Source organism: Strix uralensis, chromosome 33 (genome assembly GCF_047716275.1).
Source record: "Strix uralensis isolate ZFMK-TIS-50842 chromosome 33, bStrUra1, whole genome shotgun sequence".
Lineage (NCBI taxonomy): Eukaryota > Metazoa > Chordata > Aves > Strigiformes > Strigidae > Strix > Strix uralensis.
This window is the reverse complement of record NC_134004.1, coordinates 2953864-2974490: the sequence shown is the minus strand read 5'-3', so window position 1 is coordinate 2974490 and position 20627 is coordinate 2953864. Positions and strand designations below refer to the sequence as shown.

General features: G+C 55.8%; 2 protein-coding genes across 6 annotated transcripts in view; both read right to left on the bottom strand.

The window, feature by feature from the left end:
- Positions 1 to 18006, bottom strand: part of SPATS2 (spermatogenesis associated serine rich 2) — a 29728-nt gene extending 11722 nt beyond the window's left edge. For 2 of the 5 annotated variants that reach the window (XM_074853931.1, XM_074853936.1), the window contains exons 1-4: positions 17898 to 18006; positions 9409 to 9722; positions 1659 to 1738; positions 1270 to 1378 (exon numbers count right to left, since the gene is read on the bottom strand). In XM_074853931.1, the coding sequence (XP_074710032.1) occupies positions 1270 to 1378; positions 1659 to 1738; positions 9409 to 9433 (214 nt within the window). In that variant the 5' untranslated portion in view covers positions 9434 to 9722; positions 17898 to 18006. Of the gene's footprint in view, positions 1 to 1269; positions 1379 to 1658; positions 1739 to 9408; positions 9723 to 10332; positions 10361 to 11025; positions 11424 to 17897 lie in introns of those variants that run through there. The other 3 variants (XM_074853934.1, XM_074853935.1, XM_074853933.1) reach the window with 3 other exon arrangements.
- Positions 18007 to 18754: 748 nt separating this feature from the next.
- Positions 18755 to 20627, bottom strand: DNAJC22 (DnaJ heat shock protein family (Hsp40) member C22). Its single transcript, XM_074853978.1, has 3 exons — positions 20612 to 20627; positions 19211 to 20089; positions 18755 to 18996 (listed from the first exon to the last, which is right to left on the bottom strand). The coding sequence occupies exons 2-3, from the start codon at positions 19997 to 19999 to the stop codon at positions 18817 to 18819; spliced, it is 969 nt and encodes a 322-aa protein (XP_074710079.1). The 5' UTR covers positions 20000 to 20089; positions 20612 to 20627; the 3' UTR covers positions 18755 to 18816.

The following is a 20627-nucleotide window of genomic DNA, read 5'->3' as shown; positions in this document are numbered from 1 at the left end:
CCCCGAGCCAGCCCTAACACCTCCTGCAGCCAAGTTTCAATTCTCTTAGTTGATGTAATAAAAGCACTGGTTTCATTTTTGCTTTGGGAACGCGCTGCTGAACAGGCTACTCCCTTACAACACAGTGCCAGCTCTTTCCAGGAAAAAAAAAAAAGAAAAAAAAAAAAAAAGGTCTTTTCTCGGGCTCTGTCACACTACAGGTACTCAGAGCCCTGCGGGAAGATGCTCTGAGCTCCAAGCTGCCTCCAGGTCAGGTATCTGCTGCCTCCTCTCCCCAGAGCCACCGCTGCCAGGACGCCCAGCACGGAAGGGAGAGCCGGGAAGCGACAGGCGCCGTCACCCGCAGCAGCCTGTTCTTCCAAGGCCAGGAAACCTGAGCGGGACTGACACCCTCTGCTGCAGCACGGCGGCCAGAGCCGGGGGAAGATCCGCCAGCCAGGTTTCAAAGTACAGACAGCAGCTAGGGAAGCTGAAGACACTCCCGTTCTGTACACACGGACGAGAGCTTCTGTAACTGAGAACCAAACCTCCTTTATCTAAAGAGCTATCAAACCCTTATCTCTGCCTTGACCCCTAGTTGGACAAACACCAGCTAAAACTTGGGAAGAACCACCCGTTAGTCGTCTTTGTGGAGAGAGCCCGGACTTGGACGTGCTGAGAAGCTACTCGAGCTTCTGCTCCCTGGAGTACTCGCTGCGCACAGGCTACGGCTGCTCCCGGAGCGGGTCCGTCCGAGTATCCCAGAATCATCGAGGTTGGAAAAGCCCTTGAAGCTCCTCCAGCCCCACCATGAACCTCCCCCTGACCGTTCCCAACTCCACCAGATCCCTCAGCGCTGGCTCAACCCGACTCTTCAACCCCTCCAGGGATGGGGACTCCCCCCCTGCCCTGGGCAGCCCATTCCAACGCCCAACAGCCCCTTCTGCAAAGAAATCCTTCCTAAGAGCCAGTCTGACCCTGCCCTGGCGCAGCTTGAGGCCATTCCCTCTTGGCCTGCCGCTGGGTCCTTGGCTCAAGAGACTCCTCCCCCCTCTCTGCACCCTCCTTTCAGGGAGTTGCAGAGGGCCAGGAGGTCTCCCCTCAGCCTCCTCTTCTCCACACTAAACCCCCCCAGTTCCCTCAGCCGCTCCCCATCAGACCTGTGCTCCAGACCCTGCACCAGCTCCGTTGCCCTTCTCTGGACACGCTCGAGTCATTCGATGTCCGAGTACACGTGGTACGTACGAGTCACGAAGCCACAAACCCCGCCCAGAAACCAGCCGCCGTTACCTTCCATAAAGGCTTGCACTGTTTTGTCCACGCAGTTGTCAAAATGCTGCAGCACGAGGACAATCTCGTTGTTGCTCCTGTTGGGGACTATCGCACGCACGGCGCTGATCTAGAGGGAAGGAAAGGGGGTGACACATGAACCATTTGCTTGATCCCACACGGAGCCTACAGCAACCCTTCCGCAGCAGTCTGAACACCCTAACCGATGACTTCCTTATAAAACTTTAATGTGCCAGGACGATTTAGCCTGAATAAAATTTTGCTTTTGACAGAGCTGCAGTTAGCTCCCAGACAGAAACATATTTCATCTCAGAGAGGAGATGAAGATACAGCGTTCACGAGCTCTTCCATGGCACGTGGTGAGTTAAAGTCTCAGAAGACACATTTACCTTCTCCTTCATGTTTTCAAAGGTTCCTCCTTGGGCCATCACAGTATTGGACTGCACATCAAAAATAAACCCAGACGGATCTGTGGAGACAAAGGAGAGGGAAGCTCTCTTCTGAACAACAGGCACCGAGAGACATTTAGAAAGATACGAAGCAAGAGGTCAGCTCCGAGCTGTTACTTTGCCAAGGAGAAAATTGAAATCCTACAAACGTACGGCGCTCGCTGGCTAGTCCTGTCGGAGGGGTGGCAGAGGCCGAGCAGCTGCCGAGGGGGAACCGGACGCGATCCCAGCCCCGTTTCAGGACCGGACTCTCTTTAGCCAGGTAACCCCCGGTTGAATCTGGTTTGCCAGTGCCCCCCACTGAACTCGAGAAGCCGATTCACTCCTCAGCTCTGGGACAGTTTAAACCAACCAACCAGGGAGCAAAACCACAAGCCAAAAACCGCGAGTCCCAGCAGGGCTGGTGCGAGACGGGAGGGTGCTGAAGCCGACCGGACCAGCACCGCTCCTCCATCTCCACATTCATCTTTGCCTGAGCCCAGCAATAAAGAGTTAACAAAAGCGCTAGAGCCTTCCAGCAGTGTGGTTCACAATTTCCTCCACCTGGAGATACAAGTGGCAAGCAGACTGATAAATGGGTTTGAAGATCCAGCAGCTTGTGTTCCCTGCCAGCAATGATCTCCAAGGTAATGCTTCGATGTTCCAAGAGAGACCCATAATTGAGATAGCCATCACCAACAGGTTTGCTCCCTGCCAGCGAGCAAAGGTCACATAAATCTGCAGGCCTTCCCGTTTCACCGAGAGATCCTCACGGGGGCCTGGCATCACAAAGTCGCCCTCGATTTTCCCTGCCAGAGGTCCGAGCAGGCTCAATTTCAGGTTTGCGAAGGAAAAGGGCTACAGCCGGTCACGGACGTGTTTTACTGGGACAGACACACCTCAAACGGGTATTTTGGCCACGTTTGGGCTCTGGAGGAACGGGCGTCCCTGGGCAGGGGCCGAGGGCAGGACGCCAGAGGTTTTCAGCACTCCCACCCTGCGTCACCAACCCCCTCCCAGGGAGTTCACGCGCGTGCACAAAGCCAGATTTCCTACGAGGGCGTTTGCTCGCGGGTGCTTCGATGCCTCGAGCCCTGCACGGAGCCAGGGAAGCACAAGACCCCCCCGATTCTGCCCGGGAGGGGGGTTTCTACAGCTGCCGCTGCCCGGCAGCTTTGGGGACCGCCCAGGGGAAGGGACATTTCCAACAGGCCAGGGCGCTCTGCGGGGCCGCGCGCTCGGTCACTGCCCTTTCTGCGTTAGCTCAGCTGATATTCCAAGCTGCTGATTCATGTTCTTTCCCTCACCTCCTCTAAATAACTCGTACGCGATTTTGAGACACACCATTGACTTCCGCGGTTCCCAGACATTGATGTAGCATTTAAACCGAGATGCCTCCAAATACAGTGACAGAATTGTGAACATGATGGAAAGGTCAGCCTCTTATTAAGGCTACAGATGAACGGTTAAATTCTTCCTCCCGCCATCCTTACCCGTTTCAGCCCCATGAGCAAGATTTTCTCAAGTTTCCCAAGCTCACAGAAGTTCGAGTTACCAACTTTCTAGTCCTTAATCTTGTAAATGGCTTTCAGACTCCCATCACCGAGTGAGAATTAGCAATCTTTTTTCAAAATCTTCATTGCAGAGCAGCCACCAAGGACCCAGGTGCCAGGAAAGATGAAGTTCAGCTCCCCCATGCAGCACATTTTCAGCTACTCAATCCCATCCCTTCCCCACAACTCCATTTGCGCTTGGCCTTACAGGGGACTGACCTTGTCGGCACCTCGCTCCGAGCCGCTTCTCCAGATTCCAGTCGCTTCGCCACAGCCCAAGTCCTCCTGGTGCTAAAATGTTTAGCATGCAAAAATTATGCGACGGAGACTACGCCGTATACATTTGATATCGCCCCTGAGCGCTCCCGAGCATCGTTAAAAGAGCTGCTGGCACTCAGGTCTCCTGCGACAGCGGGTGTTTGCAAGAAGGGACAGAATTTAAAATGCTCGCGCCCGCGTGGACAGAAGTCTGGCGGCCACCAGCGACTTCGAGATTTTTTTGAATTAACAACCTCGTGGGAAAGGAAAGCTCCTTCCCAAAGCCAGGGCTCAGGCTTCGCATGGCACGTCTGACGTGACGGGTCAGTCAGACGCTCGGCCTGGTCTCTGCTGCATTCCAACGCGCCCCGTGCAGCGCTGCCCTGTTGATTTGACGTGATAAACCCCCGAGACGACGCCAACGGCCTTAATTGCTTCTCTGTTCATAACTGCTTCCTCCAGAAAAATGAGGTGGTAAGAAATCATTCATCCCAAATCATTTACTTTTGTGTTTCTGTGCTGTTTATTGGACTCTTAAACAGATCTCTTAAACAGAAACACTAACGATGCCAGGATGAATTCACCCTCCTAAATATCAACCTGCTCCTCCCGTAACTCCGCTAAACCAGCCCTTTCTGAACAACACACGTGCAAGAATTAAAACTACGGATCTAACAAATGCCTGCCCCTCTTCCTAGGACACAGGAGATAAAACAACTTCACACCTGACACCTCGAGGAAGTCAAAACAGGGGCCACTATTCCCCCCCTCAAGCCCTCAAGTCAAGCCGAGCCGAGTCCTGGCTCACTTCTGAGCCACGGCAGGCAGTTTCGGAAAATAAAAGCACCACCCTGACCCCTCCCCAGACCCGGTCCCAGGCAGTGTCACAGAGCACATCGCAGGAAGGCGTAAGAGCGCGATGAGGTGTTCGCACCCAGCTCCTCCGAACCCATCCAGCACTTCATCCCCACCACACCCATGTGCCAGCTCACGGGGAGTTTGCACAGTAAAACAGCGTATGAAATGAAAAAAAAAAAAAAAAAAAATCCTGCTCCAAACGCCAGGTTTGTCCTCCCGCCCTGGCCAGGACACTCGCAGGCTTTGGGGAACTGGGCAGCATATTCACTTGAAGTGCTCTGCAATCAAGATTCAGTTAAACCGTGAAACATTTATAGACTCTGTGGCTTTTCAGGTCAACGGTAACCGCGCCGGCTCTCCCAGGAATAGCGTGGGAGACCTCGGCTAATGTGAAATAAAAAGCTCTTAAAGAAATGGCACCTCGCTGCTCGCGCGGAGCATCTCCAATTTGCTCTAATTACAAGCATCTTCAGCAGCCCCTGCGTTGTGAGAACCGGGAGATGTCCGTGCCCAGGACTGCAGAGGTGACTGGACAGGAATTAATGCACCTTCCCAGGACGGAGTAAAGAAGCCAGAATATCACTATTCTATGGGTCTGTGCTTGCAGTCAGACCGGCACACCGAAGCGCCCACAGACACCGGGGGGGGAAAAAAAAAACCTAAAAATCAGGATTTCCGGAAAAAGGGCTACTTGAGAGACTACATCCGCCGGAGCTCTCTGTGGTTCGCCGGCTCCCGGGGCGCCAGGCTCTGCGCCTGAAGCCAACAGACCACCCCAGGCTGCGTTTTGCATCTCTCACGTCGTGTTTTTCCTTACAAATTCCATCAACACAGATCGCTGGGTTTTGTTCCCCTCGTAAGAACTGTTCTTGCTAACAGGCAACAGAGGTACCAGCGCTAAGCTCTCTCCTCACGCATTAGAGAGAAGGAAGGACTGAACTGCGGTTAGAATCAATATTCGTGGGTTTGCTGCTGTCCAGACATTTCACTGATACCAGAAAAAACTACACAGAAAGACTAATTTTTTTCCATGATCCAAGGGGAGGAACGTCAGTACCACACAGCGCCCTGAGCCCTCCCTTCCCCAAAATACACTGAGCTATTCGAGCGGCTCTGTTCAGTTACTAAGCTCAATTTCTGTCCCTGCTCGCTGCCTGGCCACAAAGTCGGGGTTTGGTACCTCAATCAGCTGTTGTGGAAACTATTTTAAGGCCCCAAGGAGAGGCCTGCGATACTCCTGCAGCGCACAGCCAGCCCACAGAGGCGGCAGCTGCTCTTCAGCGCCTTGTCTCAACAAAAAATGCCACTTTCTCGCTTATTTTCTCAAACAGATTTCAAGGGGCCAAGAGCACAACACGGCCTTCTCGGCCCAGACGTGATACAGGATTCGGGTCGCCAGGGCGTAACTACGAAAACACTTGCTGTGTTTGAGACAGAATAAGGGTACACGGGCAAGAGACGGGCTCACAATGTGGAGAATTCCTTCCGCGGGGAGCAAAGCCACCTTCCAGACATCTCATCTCCAGCAGAAGCTGGACGGCAGCGGAAGAGCGAGCCCTTGCACGACGGCAGGCCACGCTCCCTGCCGTACTCCCCAAGGGCTCGGAAGAGCGGGGAAAAAAATGAGATTAAATACGTAATAAAAATCAACTTCTCGCCCAGGCCCAAAGTCGCGCCGCTAGAACTGGCAGTTTCTGCTCGACACAAGAAGCGGGTATTTTTGCCCCTCGTAGGGCCGCAGCTCTCCTAAGCCCCCGGGGGCAGGGGAAGCCCTTGGGGTGCAGGTGTCATTGTCCCCGAGGTGTCACGGGAAACCCGGGGCAGGGCCGCTGCCACGGCTCCAGCTGCGACCCGCGCACGCAGCGCAGCGAGGCCACCAGCTCCGCGGCGAAGCCAGGCAGAGCCATTAAGGTAATTTGAACTGCAAGACACCGTCTTCACCCTCCCATCTCATTTCCGTCTACACATAAAAAATGAAAAATTAAACCCGCGCGTTTCCAGAGCACCGCACTCAGCAGAGCGACGCGGCTGAAGTTCCCACGAATTCCTGGCACCACCCGCACCCTCGTACCGCGCCCGCTCGTGAGCCAGGAGCTGATTTATCAGGTTCCAGCACAAATGCTCAACATTCGCCTTTGTGCCTTTTCCACACAACTCACAGCAAGCGCTGCCTCGCAGAGAACTCGGCAACCTCCCGCTTTGCCGATTCTGCCACGAGTTATCTGGACGCAGAGCGAACAAATCGCTCGCAACTGCCCCGATCAGCAAGGCCTGGCTTTGGCAGAGCGGTATCTACTGCTTGATTGATGCGTTGTTAAACAACGTACGAGCTTAAAAATCAAATTTTTCTCACATCTGGGGTTTTTGTAAAGGCTCTGGTGCGCAGGCTCCCTGCTGCTCGACACCGCTCCAGCCAAAACCCTCCCTCCCCAGCGACCGAGACCAAAGACCTTTGGCCTTTCCCAAATTCACGTGGGGCAGTTTCCCATCAATTGAAATGGCTCCTTGATGTATCCAGAGGAGCAGGAACCCGTGTGGTGTTTTATTCAGGAACCTGGCATGCCTAAAACCGCGGCTGATGGCCGATGGAAACAAGATTTATGTGATTGCTTTGTATCCTGGGGTCACCAGTCATTCCTGAGCCTGGTGGCTGCTTTCACTCAAATCAATTAATCGAGTCAGGAGGGGGGATGAGAGGGAGCGCACACGCTTCGTCTGGGGGGAAAAACAGGAGCACTAAGACTCCCAGATCACTTCAGACAGCAACAAACCTACCAGACTCCGGGGAAGTATTTATTTAGAGATCTGCCATCGCCGAGACCACCTTTCCTTCAGATTTCTAAATTATCCCTTACAGAATAAACCAAAGCTGAAATGAGCCATCCAGGATAACCCAGACATGGACCTACACGTGGCCGCACGCATTTGGATTCTGAATGGGGATAATTACATGACTGGTTTACAGATCGAACCGTTTCCTCCTCAGCATAGATCTTTTGAGTTATTTACAGCCAGTAACATTCAGGAGCAGAACACGATTCTGCGCCCGAACTTTGCGTGTCCATTTTCGCAAGGATTAAAAATACCCTTCGGAACAGCTCGGATGTTCGCTCTGTTCTGTGGCACTTCTAGGAAACAGGTGGGCTTCTGATTCGGTTTCAGAACTGCTGCATTATTAAAAATAGCTCCGTCTCGTTTCCTCTCTCTCCACACTTCTCACCAGCCCTTTGTTACACCGCAAAGGGGTTTTGTTTTGCTTTCAGAAAGAAAGAGAAACTGAAAAGACACTCTTACCTGGCCCAGGTACACTCCTTTACAGAGAACTGGAAAATATTTGTTGACTACATTAACATTCTAGAGCAGCAGAAAAGTAGTAATTGAAAATTCAATCACAGTCCAAACAGGACAGGGCACAGCCAGAAGAGTCTGCAGCTTTAACTCTCACCTTCCCTCATGTCCACACGGCCGCGCGGCGCGGGCGGGAGATGAGCCTGCTTAACAAAGCAGGGCGGGTTTTAGCTCCCCGGTGGCGGCGCGAATTAAAGCCTGCTCTGCATTCCTGCTCCGTGTCAAATATTGATGGCCAAGATCCCTTTACTTTTCTTTAGGCACCCAATACGTGCCAGCGCTTCCCGGCGGGTTCTCTCCCCGACACTCTGCCCAACGCACCGAGAGCCGCAACTGGGTCGGCTTCTTCGCTCGGCCGGGGATTTGCCAAACCCCTGAACCCCCCCAGAGCGGCCGCTTCCCACGTTTGCCCCCAGCTGTCTCCTACAGATTTCTCTGGCGCTCCCCACCTGGCCCCGTGAAGCCTCTTCTGCTGTTTCAAGGTGTGTTTCTCTCCACACACACTCAGCACCGACTGCCGGGCTCCGTTTGCAGCATCAGAGAGAAGTCGATTTCTTAATGACTTGCACTGAGGCTTCCAGGAGCACAGATACAAATACAGCGTTTTAAAAATCACTTAAAAATTATCCTAGACAATAATTTCCATAACTGTAACTAATTGCTTTGAATCATGTATGGACCTGGCTGTCAAAGGACGGCTGGGCTCCTCAGGTAGACGCCGTTTCTATGCCAAAGCTGCTAGGGAAGAAGAAAAAAAAAAAAAAAAAAAATCTACAGAGAACAAAAGCTCTTCTCCTGAGGTAGAGGACATGAATTGTCAAACCCATTCGCCTTAAATTATTAATTAGTAGTCAGTTCAAATAAAAAGAGAACCGTAACCCTCAACCCCCCCTTTCTTCCCCCCACCACACACACACACTTTGGAATTAATGTTTCACACACGACAAATAAGATCCCTCCCTGAAATAAGCTGCTTGACGCCAGAACGGCTTTGCCGCTTAACGTGCCACGGCGGAAAAAGGAAAACCAGCCTCTGCGTGTGGAGACAAAGCAAGGGAAAAGCTTCTCACAAACTTGCTCGTTGCCCTCCTGTACCCACCTCGAAGGAAAAAGATTGACTAGGTCTGGTTTGCACCCCGGCCCCGAGAGGCGAGGGCCTGAGCGGAGCCATCCCTCCGCTCTTCGGAGGTTCTTTCCCAGCCGGGCTCCCGGGGCGGGAGGAGCAGGGCGGAGGGGGCACGCGGAGCGCGGACAGCGCTGCCGGCAGCGGGACGTGTCGGTAGGGTTAATGCCCGAGGGACCCAGCCCCCACCGACACCCAGCGAGGGGGGGGACACGCGCCAGCCGGGCACCCCAGTGCCATCAAAAAGTTTGGTTCGGCAGCTCTTCACCTACTAAACAGCATTTTTTTTCCCTCCTGTTGTCTGACTGGGAACGTGATGCACTATCAACGTTACAGAGGAGCTCGTGAAATCAGAACTGTCCGGCTGGACAACGGAAACGCGACTAAAAACGTCGCAAAACCCAACAGGTTGTACGATGTCACCGAGACAGCGACAGCCAGCTGTCAACTGCCACTAGCAGCCTCGAAAGGAGTATAGCAAAAGCAATTAACCCCTTTCCTAATTGATAACTTCGGAATCAATCGTGCTGTTTACTGGCATTTGATTCCATCACGTCCACACGCATCTTACCTTTTGTATTTTGCTTTTTAGACATCTCAGCGTGTTTGCTCTAACGCCCAGCTATACAGGGGTGGGGGGGGAATCGAGTCCTCGCCCTCGAGCACCGTAGCTGGCAGCTGTAATTCACACACCGCCGTGTATCAACGCGGGAAGCGGCAGAGATCTGGGTTGGGATGGCAAAATCCCAGCTGCGAGGGCAAACGGGGTCTGGAGTTGTCAGAAATCTGCTGACAGGCCAGCGGAGCACTACAGCTCCTTCCTCTGAAAAGCAACTTCTTGTCACAAAGCCTGACTGCGGCAGTTGGTATCGGCCTTTTCAGGTTCTGAAAAAGAAAGGAGGAAGAAAAAAAAAAAAAAACAAAGAAAAGAAGTAAGAAAATTGCTACGTTACTAGGCAAGGCACAGCCTGAGCCTCCTGGCTTGTCAGAGCCGTCTTGCTCACGCTTTTTAAGAGTAAAAATTTGTATTTTGTTTAAAGGCGTGGTGAAACAACCAGCCAGAAAAAAAAAAAGAACATTTAATATAAAGCAACAAGATCCCTACGGAAGACTTGGTACGGTTTCAACAGGCTTAATTCAAGGCTACTGTAAGACACTGCCACTTAAGCATGCAAGGAGAGACCCGGGGAGGGCTCGAACCCGTCATAAAAAAGCCGTTGACACAAACGCCAGCGTTTAGGAGACAAGAGCCCTCGGACAAAGCCCTCGGACGGAGCTCGGCGGTTCCTACGCCCGGTGGCAACGCTCCGGCAACTCTTAGACCGCTCGTGTGTTAACGCCGCCGGCATCCCAGGGAAGGCAAAATTCACTCGGCTGCCGGCACCCAAAAGCAGACACATTTTAAAGGCTTTCTCTGCTGTTCGCAGCAGAGCACGAAGCACGAGCCTCCCCCGCCGAGGCGGCGCAGGGGCAGCTCCGCGGGGCGGTTACGTACGTGTGTTTTCCTTGTGCTCCCGGCGCTCCTGATTTCAGGAGCCGAGGAAAGCAGGGGCGGCAGGCACCACATCAAGTACGATGACAGGTTAAACAAAGAACAACAGGATACACAAGGTAAGGAAACAATAGAGACCTCTCTGCCACCGCAAACCCGCCTAACCCCGAGGAAGGATCCGGCCCCCGTTACAAAACCTCAAAGCCGTATTCACAATGGAGCGGGGGCAAAAAAACCCACAAAAATTGCCATTTCAATATGGAAAACGCAGGTAACCGAAGACGCAAAATATTTTAGTAAACGTCAGGAGACCTTGTACGTTTTAACAAAACCCACACGCTCTTGAAAATGAAATGACAGCATTGAGAAACAGGCATCTAATTTGCTTCAGAATTAATTAGAAGTTCAACTCCCGTCCACCCCGACGAGGATTATTTTTAGGGATACGGTTTACGAATCTGAGGAATGCAGCAACCCTCCTGCACCGGCAACGCTGCCCCAGGCTTCATCGACAGGGTCCTAACGAGCCTATTTTGATTTAAAAATAGACGTTTCCTATCATTAGGATTCTCCTTTATTAGCTACACAGGAGTTCAAAACTTATTTCCAGCCGCTGACCCTGGCAATGTAAATCTGAGACAGAGGCAACGCTCGCTGCCTGCGCAAAAAAAAAGACGGCGCAAAAGAATTTTTTACCTGCAAAAAGAGTCCCAAACGAGAGAGGTGGTTACAAACTCCTGCCTCGCCGCCTTCAGCTCTCTCAATTAAACGCCTTCATTCGTTTTGATGCCTCGAGGCACTAAATACCACCTCGTAAAAACTGCGGCATCTGAAACTCTGCTCAAAAACACAGAAGCCAGAGAATTTAGCGAAGGATCAGGCTGCCGGATCGGGACGCGAGCGGCCCCCGAGCTCGGCGCCCGGAGGCTGGCGGCAGGTCGAGCTCCGAGCTGCGCCGGCCGTGCTGGCGCGGCCGATGTGCCTCGGTTTGCTCGATTACACCCAAGTTTCACTTCCCTGCCTGACTGCTTTGTGTCCGCCACCAGGAAACGCTCGGCAGGCAGCGCAGGCAGCCAGCTGCCGGGAACCTCGGCCACCTCCTGCGAGTTTAAGATAACGTCGGCGTGCGGAGAAGGAAAGCGCTCCGGCACTGACCTACCACGCCAGAGTTAAATGCCTTCTGTATCTACTGCTCGGAGTTTTAAAAACAAAAAACCCCAAAACTGCGCTTTCGAGTCACCTTTATGATTTCATTTTTTAAATAAAGACGAGCGTGCTTTAATCCGGAGGGAGCCTGGAAATACCCAGGTACCGACAAAAGCCGGTAACGTCACGCTTGGGAGTACTCACCGTGAACTCCCTCAGGTTGTCTCAAACTTAATCCCTGAAACAAAGCAACACTTAAAAACTGCCTCTGCACGTACATCCCCGAAAAGCAAATAACCGCAAGAACAATTCACTCAAAGTCTAGAAACAAGCTGTAAAAACCAGAAGTCGCCAGCAAAGAAGTTATCAGGAAATCTCAAAAAGCCTGAAAAACACTAGACCTTATCACCCAAGAAATACACTTTTACCCACTTCAAAGGGGAAAAAATAAACAGTAATTAAGTCTTGGGGGGAAAACAAACAACATACAGCAGGGTCTGAAGCACTCTTTGGCAAGCTAAATTCTAAACACAAAAATAATGGACTGGAAACAAAACCCCACTGATGTATCTGACGAGTATAAACCGGCAAATCTTTATTCCTTGACGATGCAATTAATATTTCATCCGACAGACCCCGTGGTGAGAATCTAGAGCCAGACAGTCAAAAGCAGCTCCGGCTCACGTCAGAATCGGGGCTGAGGCTGCGTGACCTGCCCTTAACTCGGCGTCTCTCCGCTGGAAATATCAACGCTGCCACTAGCCGGGAACCTTAAACCGGTCGGCGCGAGGGGGCTGTAAAACACACGCGTGGTTTTAAAACCCAGGTGGAAATGTCAAGGCTGGTAGAATAGCAGAGGTTAATTTAAGTTTAGATAAACCCGTTAGAGGCGGCGAGCTCCTTCAGAGAAGGGCGATATAAGGCTGATACAGCGCACCGTACGTCTCTATAGAAACGGTAAAGCATCCCTACAAAAACGTCAAGAAATCTACCTGCAGGATTAATATAAAATATTGTAGTTCTAACAGAATTGACAGGGGAGCAACATAACCCACAGAAACCCAACTCCTTCCTGCTACGGACAGAGCAACAAACTCCTCCCAGAGCTGCCAGCGTTCAGCTGACGACATAAAACTTTTCAAATCACGCTGGAAATGCACATTATTGTTAAACGGCCAAATATCAGCGTATTCCATCTAATTTAGAAAGAAGGCAGAAAAAAACAAAAATTGAAAATTTTACAGACAGCAAGGCAAAAAAGGAAACGACTTCTAAAATCCCCCGCCCGTGGCGTTAGCTTGCCGTGCCATTCTTGCTCCGTCTAGACAGATTATTTCAGCAAACTTTCGGAACTCGATAGCTCCCTATTTGAAGGAAAAGAAGAAAAGAAGATAAACAGTGAGAAATTGGTCTGGATTTTTTTATTAGTCTACGGAAGATGCTTTTGCTGAGAAACCTGGAGCTCTGACAAAGAAATAAATCTGCTTCTTGGGAGGGTTTTTGCCGGGGATGATTTGGGGCAGGCGGCACGGTGGGCTGTCCCCAGCCGCCGCCTCCCGCCCAGCTGGAGCATAATTCACGCTGTACAGTAGCATCTGGCTAATTGGCTTTTGAGTTAAGTAGTCCCTCACCAACCTATTTTAATCTTGTTGATCAAGCACGTAAGAGTCGTCTCTGTGAGTACACACGACAGTATTTCGGGAGAATAAATTGTCCTGTTTGTAATTTATAATCATTGTCAAATAAAAATCCATTTCGCAAGACGCCGGCACCGCAGAGGACCCGGGTATTTACCTACAGCGCTGGAACCCCCCGGAACGCGCGAGGAGGGAATTAACTCAGTTTTATAGCGTGTCCTGGAAAAAAAAAAAAAAAGCAACAATTACACTAAAAATTCAGGAATTTATTCTACCTGTCACGGAACACAACTCGGAGGAGCCGGTTTAATACACCCCCTGCGCACGGAACGCGCCGACACCCCAAACTTCTCCTGCCTTTGGGGGGTGCTGCCAGGCCCCTTTTTTCCCCCAGATCTCCACTGAATCTTTGGGGGATTTATGCAGCACTGAAACCCCGAGACTGGGAGGTTTTTCAGCAAATACCTGCTAAGCTACAGCAGACCAAAACAAGCCTGTTCATCTCTCATGTTCAACAGATGCCTCAGTCGTTTCTGTTCGAAGAATTAACTTTTTTTCCCCCAAAACAGACCACGAAACACATCGGGCCAAGGCTTTAATCACAGCCAGGCAGCGTGACTACGCCGCAGCCGAAAGGGAGGAAGCGCACCGTTCAGCAGCAAGCCTGACTGTAACTTGGGGTGGGGTTTTTTTTTTTCTGTTTTTTTTCTTTTTTTCCCCCTCAAACGGAGCCAATCGGTTTTCAGAAGCTCCTTCCACCGAGCAACGGCCGGGCCAGAGCCCACGCAGCTCCGCGAGGGTCCCACGCCAGCGCCCACAGCCCTGCCCGCACAAAGCGGCTCCTTCTTCTGCCCCGGCCAAGTCCTCTCGTGGAACTGGACGAGGGATCGTAAAATTGTACAATACAAAGAACCATTTTAGGATTTAAAAATATAATTTCTTAATATCACTCTTGGGGTTTGGGTTTTTTTTTTTTTCCCCCCCCCAGTATTTCCTCAGGAATGAACTGAATATTTAACCTCAGAGATAATTAGCTGTCTATATTCTGTTTAAATCCACACATTTATTGTTCTTTCACCAAATGCATTATGCAGAGCACGACTGGGCATTAGTTATTCTCAAACATCTACCCCTCATAAGCTAATTGTGTATCGTTAGCACAAAGAAGTAAAACTCCGTATTTCAGACGACAAAACATTCCCGTATCTATTCCAACGATGCTACAAAACCCCACCCGGTGTGAGAAACACTTAAACGAGATAAAAGAGCAAATCACACGGGGTTTTGTGTTCTTGGGGAGGGGGCTGGGGTGCAGGATTCCCGGGTGCAGGATTCCCGCTCGGACGCTGTTTTCCGTACTCCCTTCCCGGATAAACCAGGAATTGCTGGTGGGGTTTCTGACGCTTTACACAGCAAGAGCAGCGATTCGGCAGCAGCGAAACGCTCTGGAGCTGGACACCAAATTTTACTTTCCTGAGGCAAAGATCTCTTTGCACTTTGTCTTCTGGTCCTCCCTCCACCCAGCCAGAGCTTCCCACGTCCCCTCCTGACCAGCCCGCGCGCGAGGGAGCAGCTGCAATGGCAACTTCATCCTGTGCCATTTTGCCTGCGTCGCTACGATTTTTAGATTGTATTTGCCAGCTCTGTGATCTGGAGGAGTCTCAGGGACTTGGCAAGCATTGTTTCATATTGAAGAGGATAAACACGTGTCTTTTAGATTTAAATTTTACTTTCCATCAAAAGTACCTAAAAATCAGAAGCTTTTGAAAAGATGGAAGGAAAAACTAACAAGGCAAATACAGCAGGTTCCCTGCCCCACTCCAAACTGGGGGAGCAAAGGATGTTTTCACCGCTTAAACGGGGTGAATGGGGTTACTGCAGTCCGACTAGAAACCTTCCCCCCTCCTCAGTTTTCTCTGATTATAGCTCATCTCCAGGTCCAATACCCCGAGTCAGAGCTTGAAAATATCATTAAAAAACAAGCCCTATATTTTAATTGCCAGATCTATTATTTTTTCTTTAAATGCAGTCCCTATATATCCTCTCCAGGTTGCAAGTCACCTTTAGAGCTCCTTTGTCCTGAATCCAACGAGAATCTTCTTACGGGTTGCATGGCTCAGAAAAATCATCAAATATTTAAATGCCCCTCTAAGAGTAAGCTACAATTAAAAAAAAAAAAAATATCCCTTACGCATTAGGCAATCCCCGCAAGAGGGGTTTAGTGTGGCAAACCCAAGACGACGTGGGCTCAGCCCACACGGCTTCGGCCACGCGTACGAACCCCCCGCCGCAGCCGCGCCCGACCTCCCCGCAGATCGCGAGCCAAGAGGGGCTGCAGGCGCTTCGCCGGCCCAGCGCGCGCAAACTACGTTATTAACGGAAAATTGCAATAAAGGAAATAAAGCCAAGGCCCCAAGCGCCGAGGGGAGAGCGATACGGAGCCGAGCGACACCCCAGCAGGAGCCCCCGGGGACGCCCCGCGCTCCCCAACCGGCGGAAGGTTTCGCGGGCCGGCGGTACGGAGGGGGGGAGGAGAAGCTGCGGCGCCGTCAGAGCCCCCCTTCCGCCCCTCCACCTCTCGGGGGGCAGCGTCGACGCCCACCGCGGGCATTTTTGGGGAGATTCTGCCTTTCATCCTCAACCCGCGCGCGGACGAGGCCGCGCTCCCGCGCTCCATCTCCCCAGGACGGGTTATGAGGGACGCCGGAAGCTCGGGGCTGGCTACGGTCACGAGGAATTCGGGAGGTCTCACCCCAAACTGACGCCTGCTGCCCTTTCTGCTCTACCAGACCTCCCCCAGGTCCCAAAATCTCCAGGATTTAGCCCTGTGCTCCAGCCAAGCTGCGCAACGGGGCACCCCCAGCTCGTGTGAGCAAGTCCTGCTTAGAAAGCACCAAGTCCCTGAGCCAAACAGTTTGGCAAAACACTCCACGCCCTCTGCCCGTAACTTTCGAGGCAAAAGGCCACAAGATCTGCGACACCTCCAGAGGAAGACGTGGCAGGCGGAGCTTTTCAACGGAAGCATCCCGCGGGAAGCGCGGCGCAAGTTAGTGAAAAGCAATCATTATAGAAAGCTCAAAATCATGAAAATAGCTACCAGGCTGTGGCGGGACACTGAAGCAGATCCCACGGGTAGTCAGCGGGGGAATTTTCTGTCCATTGTTCCAAGTCTACCTCCCATCAATTAACAAAGGCTCCACTTCTGTTTCCTCAAGCCCCTCTGATGGCCCGATGATGGCAAACTGCTCTGCAAGATGGGACTGTCACCCCTCTGTCACCCCTCCGTCACCCCTCGCAGAGGGCTGTTACACCCAGGGAGGATGATCACCCCAGGGGAACCACTGAGGCACCCTCAGAAGGAAATCCCACATCCCTCAGAGGATTTGCTGCCCTCTCCAAACCGAACCAAACCTTATTCTTTGCCTTCCTTCCCATGGACCCCCAGTGTCGGGCCTCTCTCCGCGGGAAAGAGGCTTCACAACTTCTCTGCAACAGCTCCCTCTGCGGATACATTAACGCCTCTTTCTGCTCACTCAGGAAGCTGATCATCGAGCACAAAATAAGAACAGCACCGATGAGCACCCACGGTGGGGAAAAGAGTAAGGACCCGGCACTGGAAGCCACCTTCCACCAGGCTCGCTTTCTCATGGAGCAAATCCTGAGTAAGGGGAGGGGAAGTCAAGCTTTAGGTGCGCTAAGGACCACAGCCCTGTGGAGGTACAGGGGAAAATAACATTTCCCTTTTCACAGCTCGGCCTGCTTTCCACTACCCTCATTAGTTAATTATTTGTGTGACGGTAACAGCTAAAGGCCACAGAGCAGGATCTCCAAGCATGCCGGGAGAGGATTCCTGCCCCTGGGATTTACGAGCCGGGCCGGCGCAGGAGGAGAGGCACGGCGGAGGCAGGGCTGAAGGACAGCGGGCGGAAGCAATGGGCGAGCTGGGCTGTGTACGTGCACCGGCTGCGGCATAAATAATGTATTAACACCCCTGACCGTCCGCTCCCCGCCAGCCCCGCGCTCCCACGCCCCCCACCCCCTTCCCCCCCTCTGCTCCACTCAGTCCAACCCGCAAACCCCCTTCTGCAGCCGCTCCTGGGTCACCCACTGCCTGGGCCCCCCCCCCCCCCCACCTCAACCTCTGCCCCCCCACCCCGCGGGCCTGCGCCGGCTGCCCCTTCCCCACGGCGGGGGGGGTGGAGGGGGGCACCCCTCCCCAGGCCCCTCTGCTCCCCAGGCCCTCTCCCAGCCCCCCTCACCCCATCGCTGCCACCCTTCCCCCCCAAACCACCCCGCCGGCACAGGGCACCCCCTTCCCCACACAGGGCCCCTCCTGCCCCCCCCCATTTCCCCACAGCCCACCCCCCAGGCTGTTCCTTCTCCCACAAATCCCCCCCCCTTCCCCACACAAGACCCATCCGGGCCCCCCACCCCGCACAAGGCCCCTCCCGACCCCCCTTCCCCACACAAAACCCCTCAGCTCCCCCCAACCCTCACAAGTCCCCTCACAAGGCCCCTCCCGACCCCCCCTTCCCCAGACAAGGCCCCTCAGCCCCCCTACCCCTCACAAGACACTTCAGCCCCCTCTTCCCCACAGAAGCCCCCTCAACCCCCACCCCACCAGGCCTCTCCCAACCCCCCTACCCCACACAAGGCCCCTCCCGACCCCCCGGCCCGGCCCCCCGCTGCGCCCTCCCCCGCCGACCACCCGCCCCCTCCCCTCGCTCCTGCTCGCACTCCCCCGGCCGGGCCCGGCCCCGCGGCCCTCGGCCGCCCCACACTCACCGGCCGTGGCGGTGGGGGCCCGCTCGCCCCTGCCCGCCGCCGCGACCCCCCCTCACCTCAGGCCGCCGCGATGCACCGGGGAGGGGGGCGGGGGCCGCGGCCCGGCAGGAGCCCTCAGGCCGCGCCAGCCAATCGGGACGAGGCCACCGCTCCACAGCCAATGGCAACGCGAGAACGCCGCACCGTGCCCGCCCCCCTGGAGGATCCCGCCAATGAGAGGGCGGGAAAGGCCGGGCTCGGCCCGCCCTCCTCCTCCTCCAGCCATTCAACTGCGAGGCGGGGGCGGGGCCGAGCGCTCCTGGCCAATGAGAGGGCAGAGACGAGCTCCTGCGCGCGCGGGGACGCGGCGCGGCGCGAGGAGGGCGGCATCCCGCCAGCCAATGGCGAAGCGACCCAGCCGAGGCGACGGCTAAGGCCCCGCCCTCTCCCGCCTCCGGCGCGCGGGAAGGGCGGGACCATCCTCCACCGAGAGCCAATCGGATCCGGCAATAGCGAGGCCCCGCCTCCCCACCCCCGCGATGGGCGGGGCGGGGCGGGGCGGTGGCTGCCGAACGTGGACGGAAACTGCCGAGAGCCGCCGCCCTGCGGCGGAAACACCCGAGTGTCTCCGGGAAAGGCCGAACATGGGGACGGCGGGGGCTGGCGCTTGGCGCTCCGCGGGTTCGCGGCCCCGCTCCGCCTTAATCGCCCCCCGCCCCCGCCGCTCCCCGCTTCTCCCCGGGGGGCACCGGGGCTGTCGGCCGTGCAAGGCCCGGCGGCTTCCTCGTGCACATGTGCTACACAACCCCCCGTGCCGTGGTTCGCACAAGCCCCCGGCCCCGCGCGTCGTCGCGCCGGGCGAAGGAACGAAGCAGCAGCGAGAGGGAAACCTCGTGTTTGCAACTCTCGGTCCCCGGCAGGACGGGGGCTGCTGGCGGCGTCACCCCGCCGCCGCTCTCCTGGCCCCCGCCAGCTCCTCGTAGGCCTCCTGCAGCTCGATGAAGCGTCTCTCGGCCTCCTCGGCCCGGTGCCGGTTGTGGTCCGGATGCCAAAGCTTCACCAGCTCCCGGTAGCTCCGGTGCACGTCCTCGGCGGAGGAGCCAGCTGGGACGCCCAGGACCTGGGCGAGAGGGACACGCTGGGGTGGGCTGCAGGGACCCCACCGGGCCCCCCCGGGTCCATGCGTGGGGCTGCATGTGCCTTCAGCATCCGGAGGGGACCCCAAAAAGCACGTTTGCCCCCCTCGAGGCACGGGAGCAGCCCAACCCCATGGATCCCCCCACCACAGCATCCCCCCCCCGTCCGCCCCGGGTCCCCAGCACCGCATCCTGCACCTCGTACGCCCGCTGCTGCCGCTCGCTCCAGCTGCTCGGTTCGAAGCCGGCGCCACGCTCCCGCGCCGGGGAGCCACCGGCCAAGCCCAGGACCTCTGCCAGGAGCCGGCCGGCGCGGAGGGGCAGGACCAGGAGCTCGGTGGCGGCACGGAGCAGGGCCAGGAGGGTGCCCAGCACCCCGGCAGCGCCGCAGAGCCCGCGGCAGGCGAGCGGGGCGGCGAAGGCCAGGCACGCTAGCCCCAGGTGGTAGAGCCGGGCGGCCAGCCGGGGCCGGGGCATCCCCCGGGGCTTGTAGCGCCGGTGCCGCTGGGCGACGATGCTGGCGGCCAGGCTGGTGGGCAGCACCGCCAGCACCCGGCCCTGGAAGAGGAGGGAGGCGAGGAAGGCTGCGGCCAGGGTGCTGGGTGCCTCCGCTGTCTGGTCGCCCACCGAGGAGACCAGCTGCACCCCCAGCCCCACAGCCAGGGGCTGCGCCAGCAGCGCCGGCACCCAGGGCAGCCCCAGGGCTGCCACCAGCCCAAAATATGTCCCCACGGTCACTTGCCCCGCCAAGCGCAGAGGGCTGAGGGCTGGCACGGTCCCACCGCGGTCCCTGGGAGCCCTGGCCCCGTTGGCGGCAGCCACCCAGCCCGGGAGGTGCCAGAAGTCCCAGAGCCAGCCGCCGCCGAAGCCGCCCAGCGTCAGCATCCAGAGCAGCGCGTGGCTGTCCCGGCCCAGGTAGATGTGGTGCAGCCCCAGCGGCCCCCCCAGCGCCCACAGCCCGTAGGCCACTAACAGCCGCTTGGCCATCGTCCCCCTGGCTGTGGCAACCGGCCCGGAGGGGCTGCCCAGGGGGTCACCAGCCCAGCGGGCACCGGCACGGCCCCAGCATCCAGCGCCCTGCGGATGGACGGCGCAGTCAGGGACCCCGGGTCACGCTGTGTCCCCCCCATGCCAGACCCCTCCAGTGACCTGCATGCCCACCCATGGCCAGTGTGTGCCCACCCGGGGTCCCACATGCCCCCCTCGAGCCATTGCATGCCCCCCCAGCACCCTGTGTCCCCACCCAGGACCCCCTGAGTCCCCCCAGCACCCTGTGTCCCCACCCAGGACCCCCTGAGCCCCCCCAGCACCCTGTGTCCCCACCCAGGACCCCCTGAGCCCCTCCAGCGCCCTGTGTCCCCACTCAGGACCCCCTGAGCCCCCCCAGCGCCCTGTGTCCCCACCCAGGACCCCCTGTGTCCCCACTCAGGACCCCCTGAGCCTCCCCAGCGCCCTGTGTCCCCACCCAGGGTCCCCTGAACCCACCCAGCAGCACCCTGTGAGCCCACCCATGGTCCCATGAGCCCACCCGGGCTCAAGGCACCCCCGCAGCCCCCCCCCAGACCCCATGCTGGTGGGGATCCAGCCCCCCCGACCCACCTCTCCCCACAGAGCT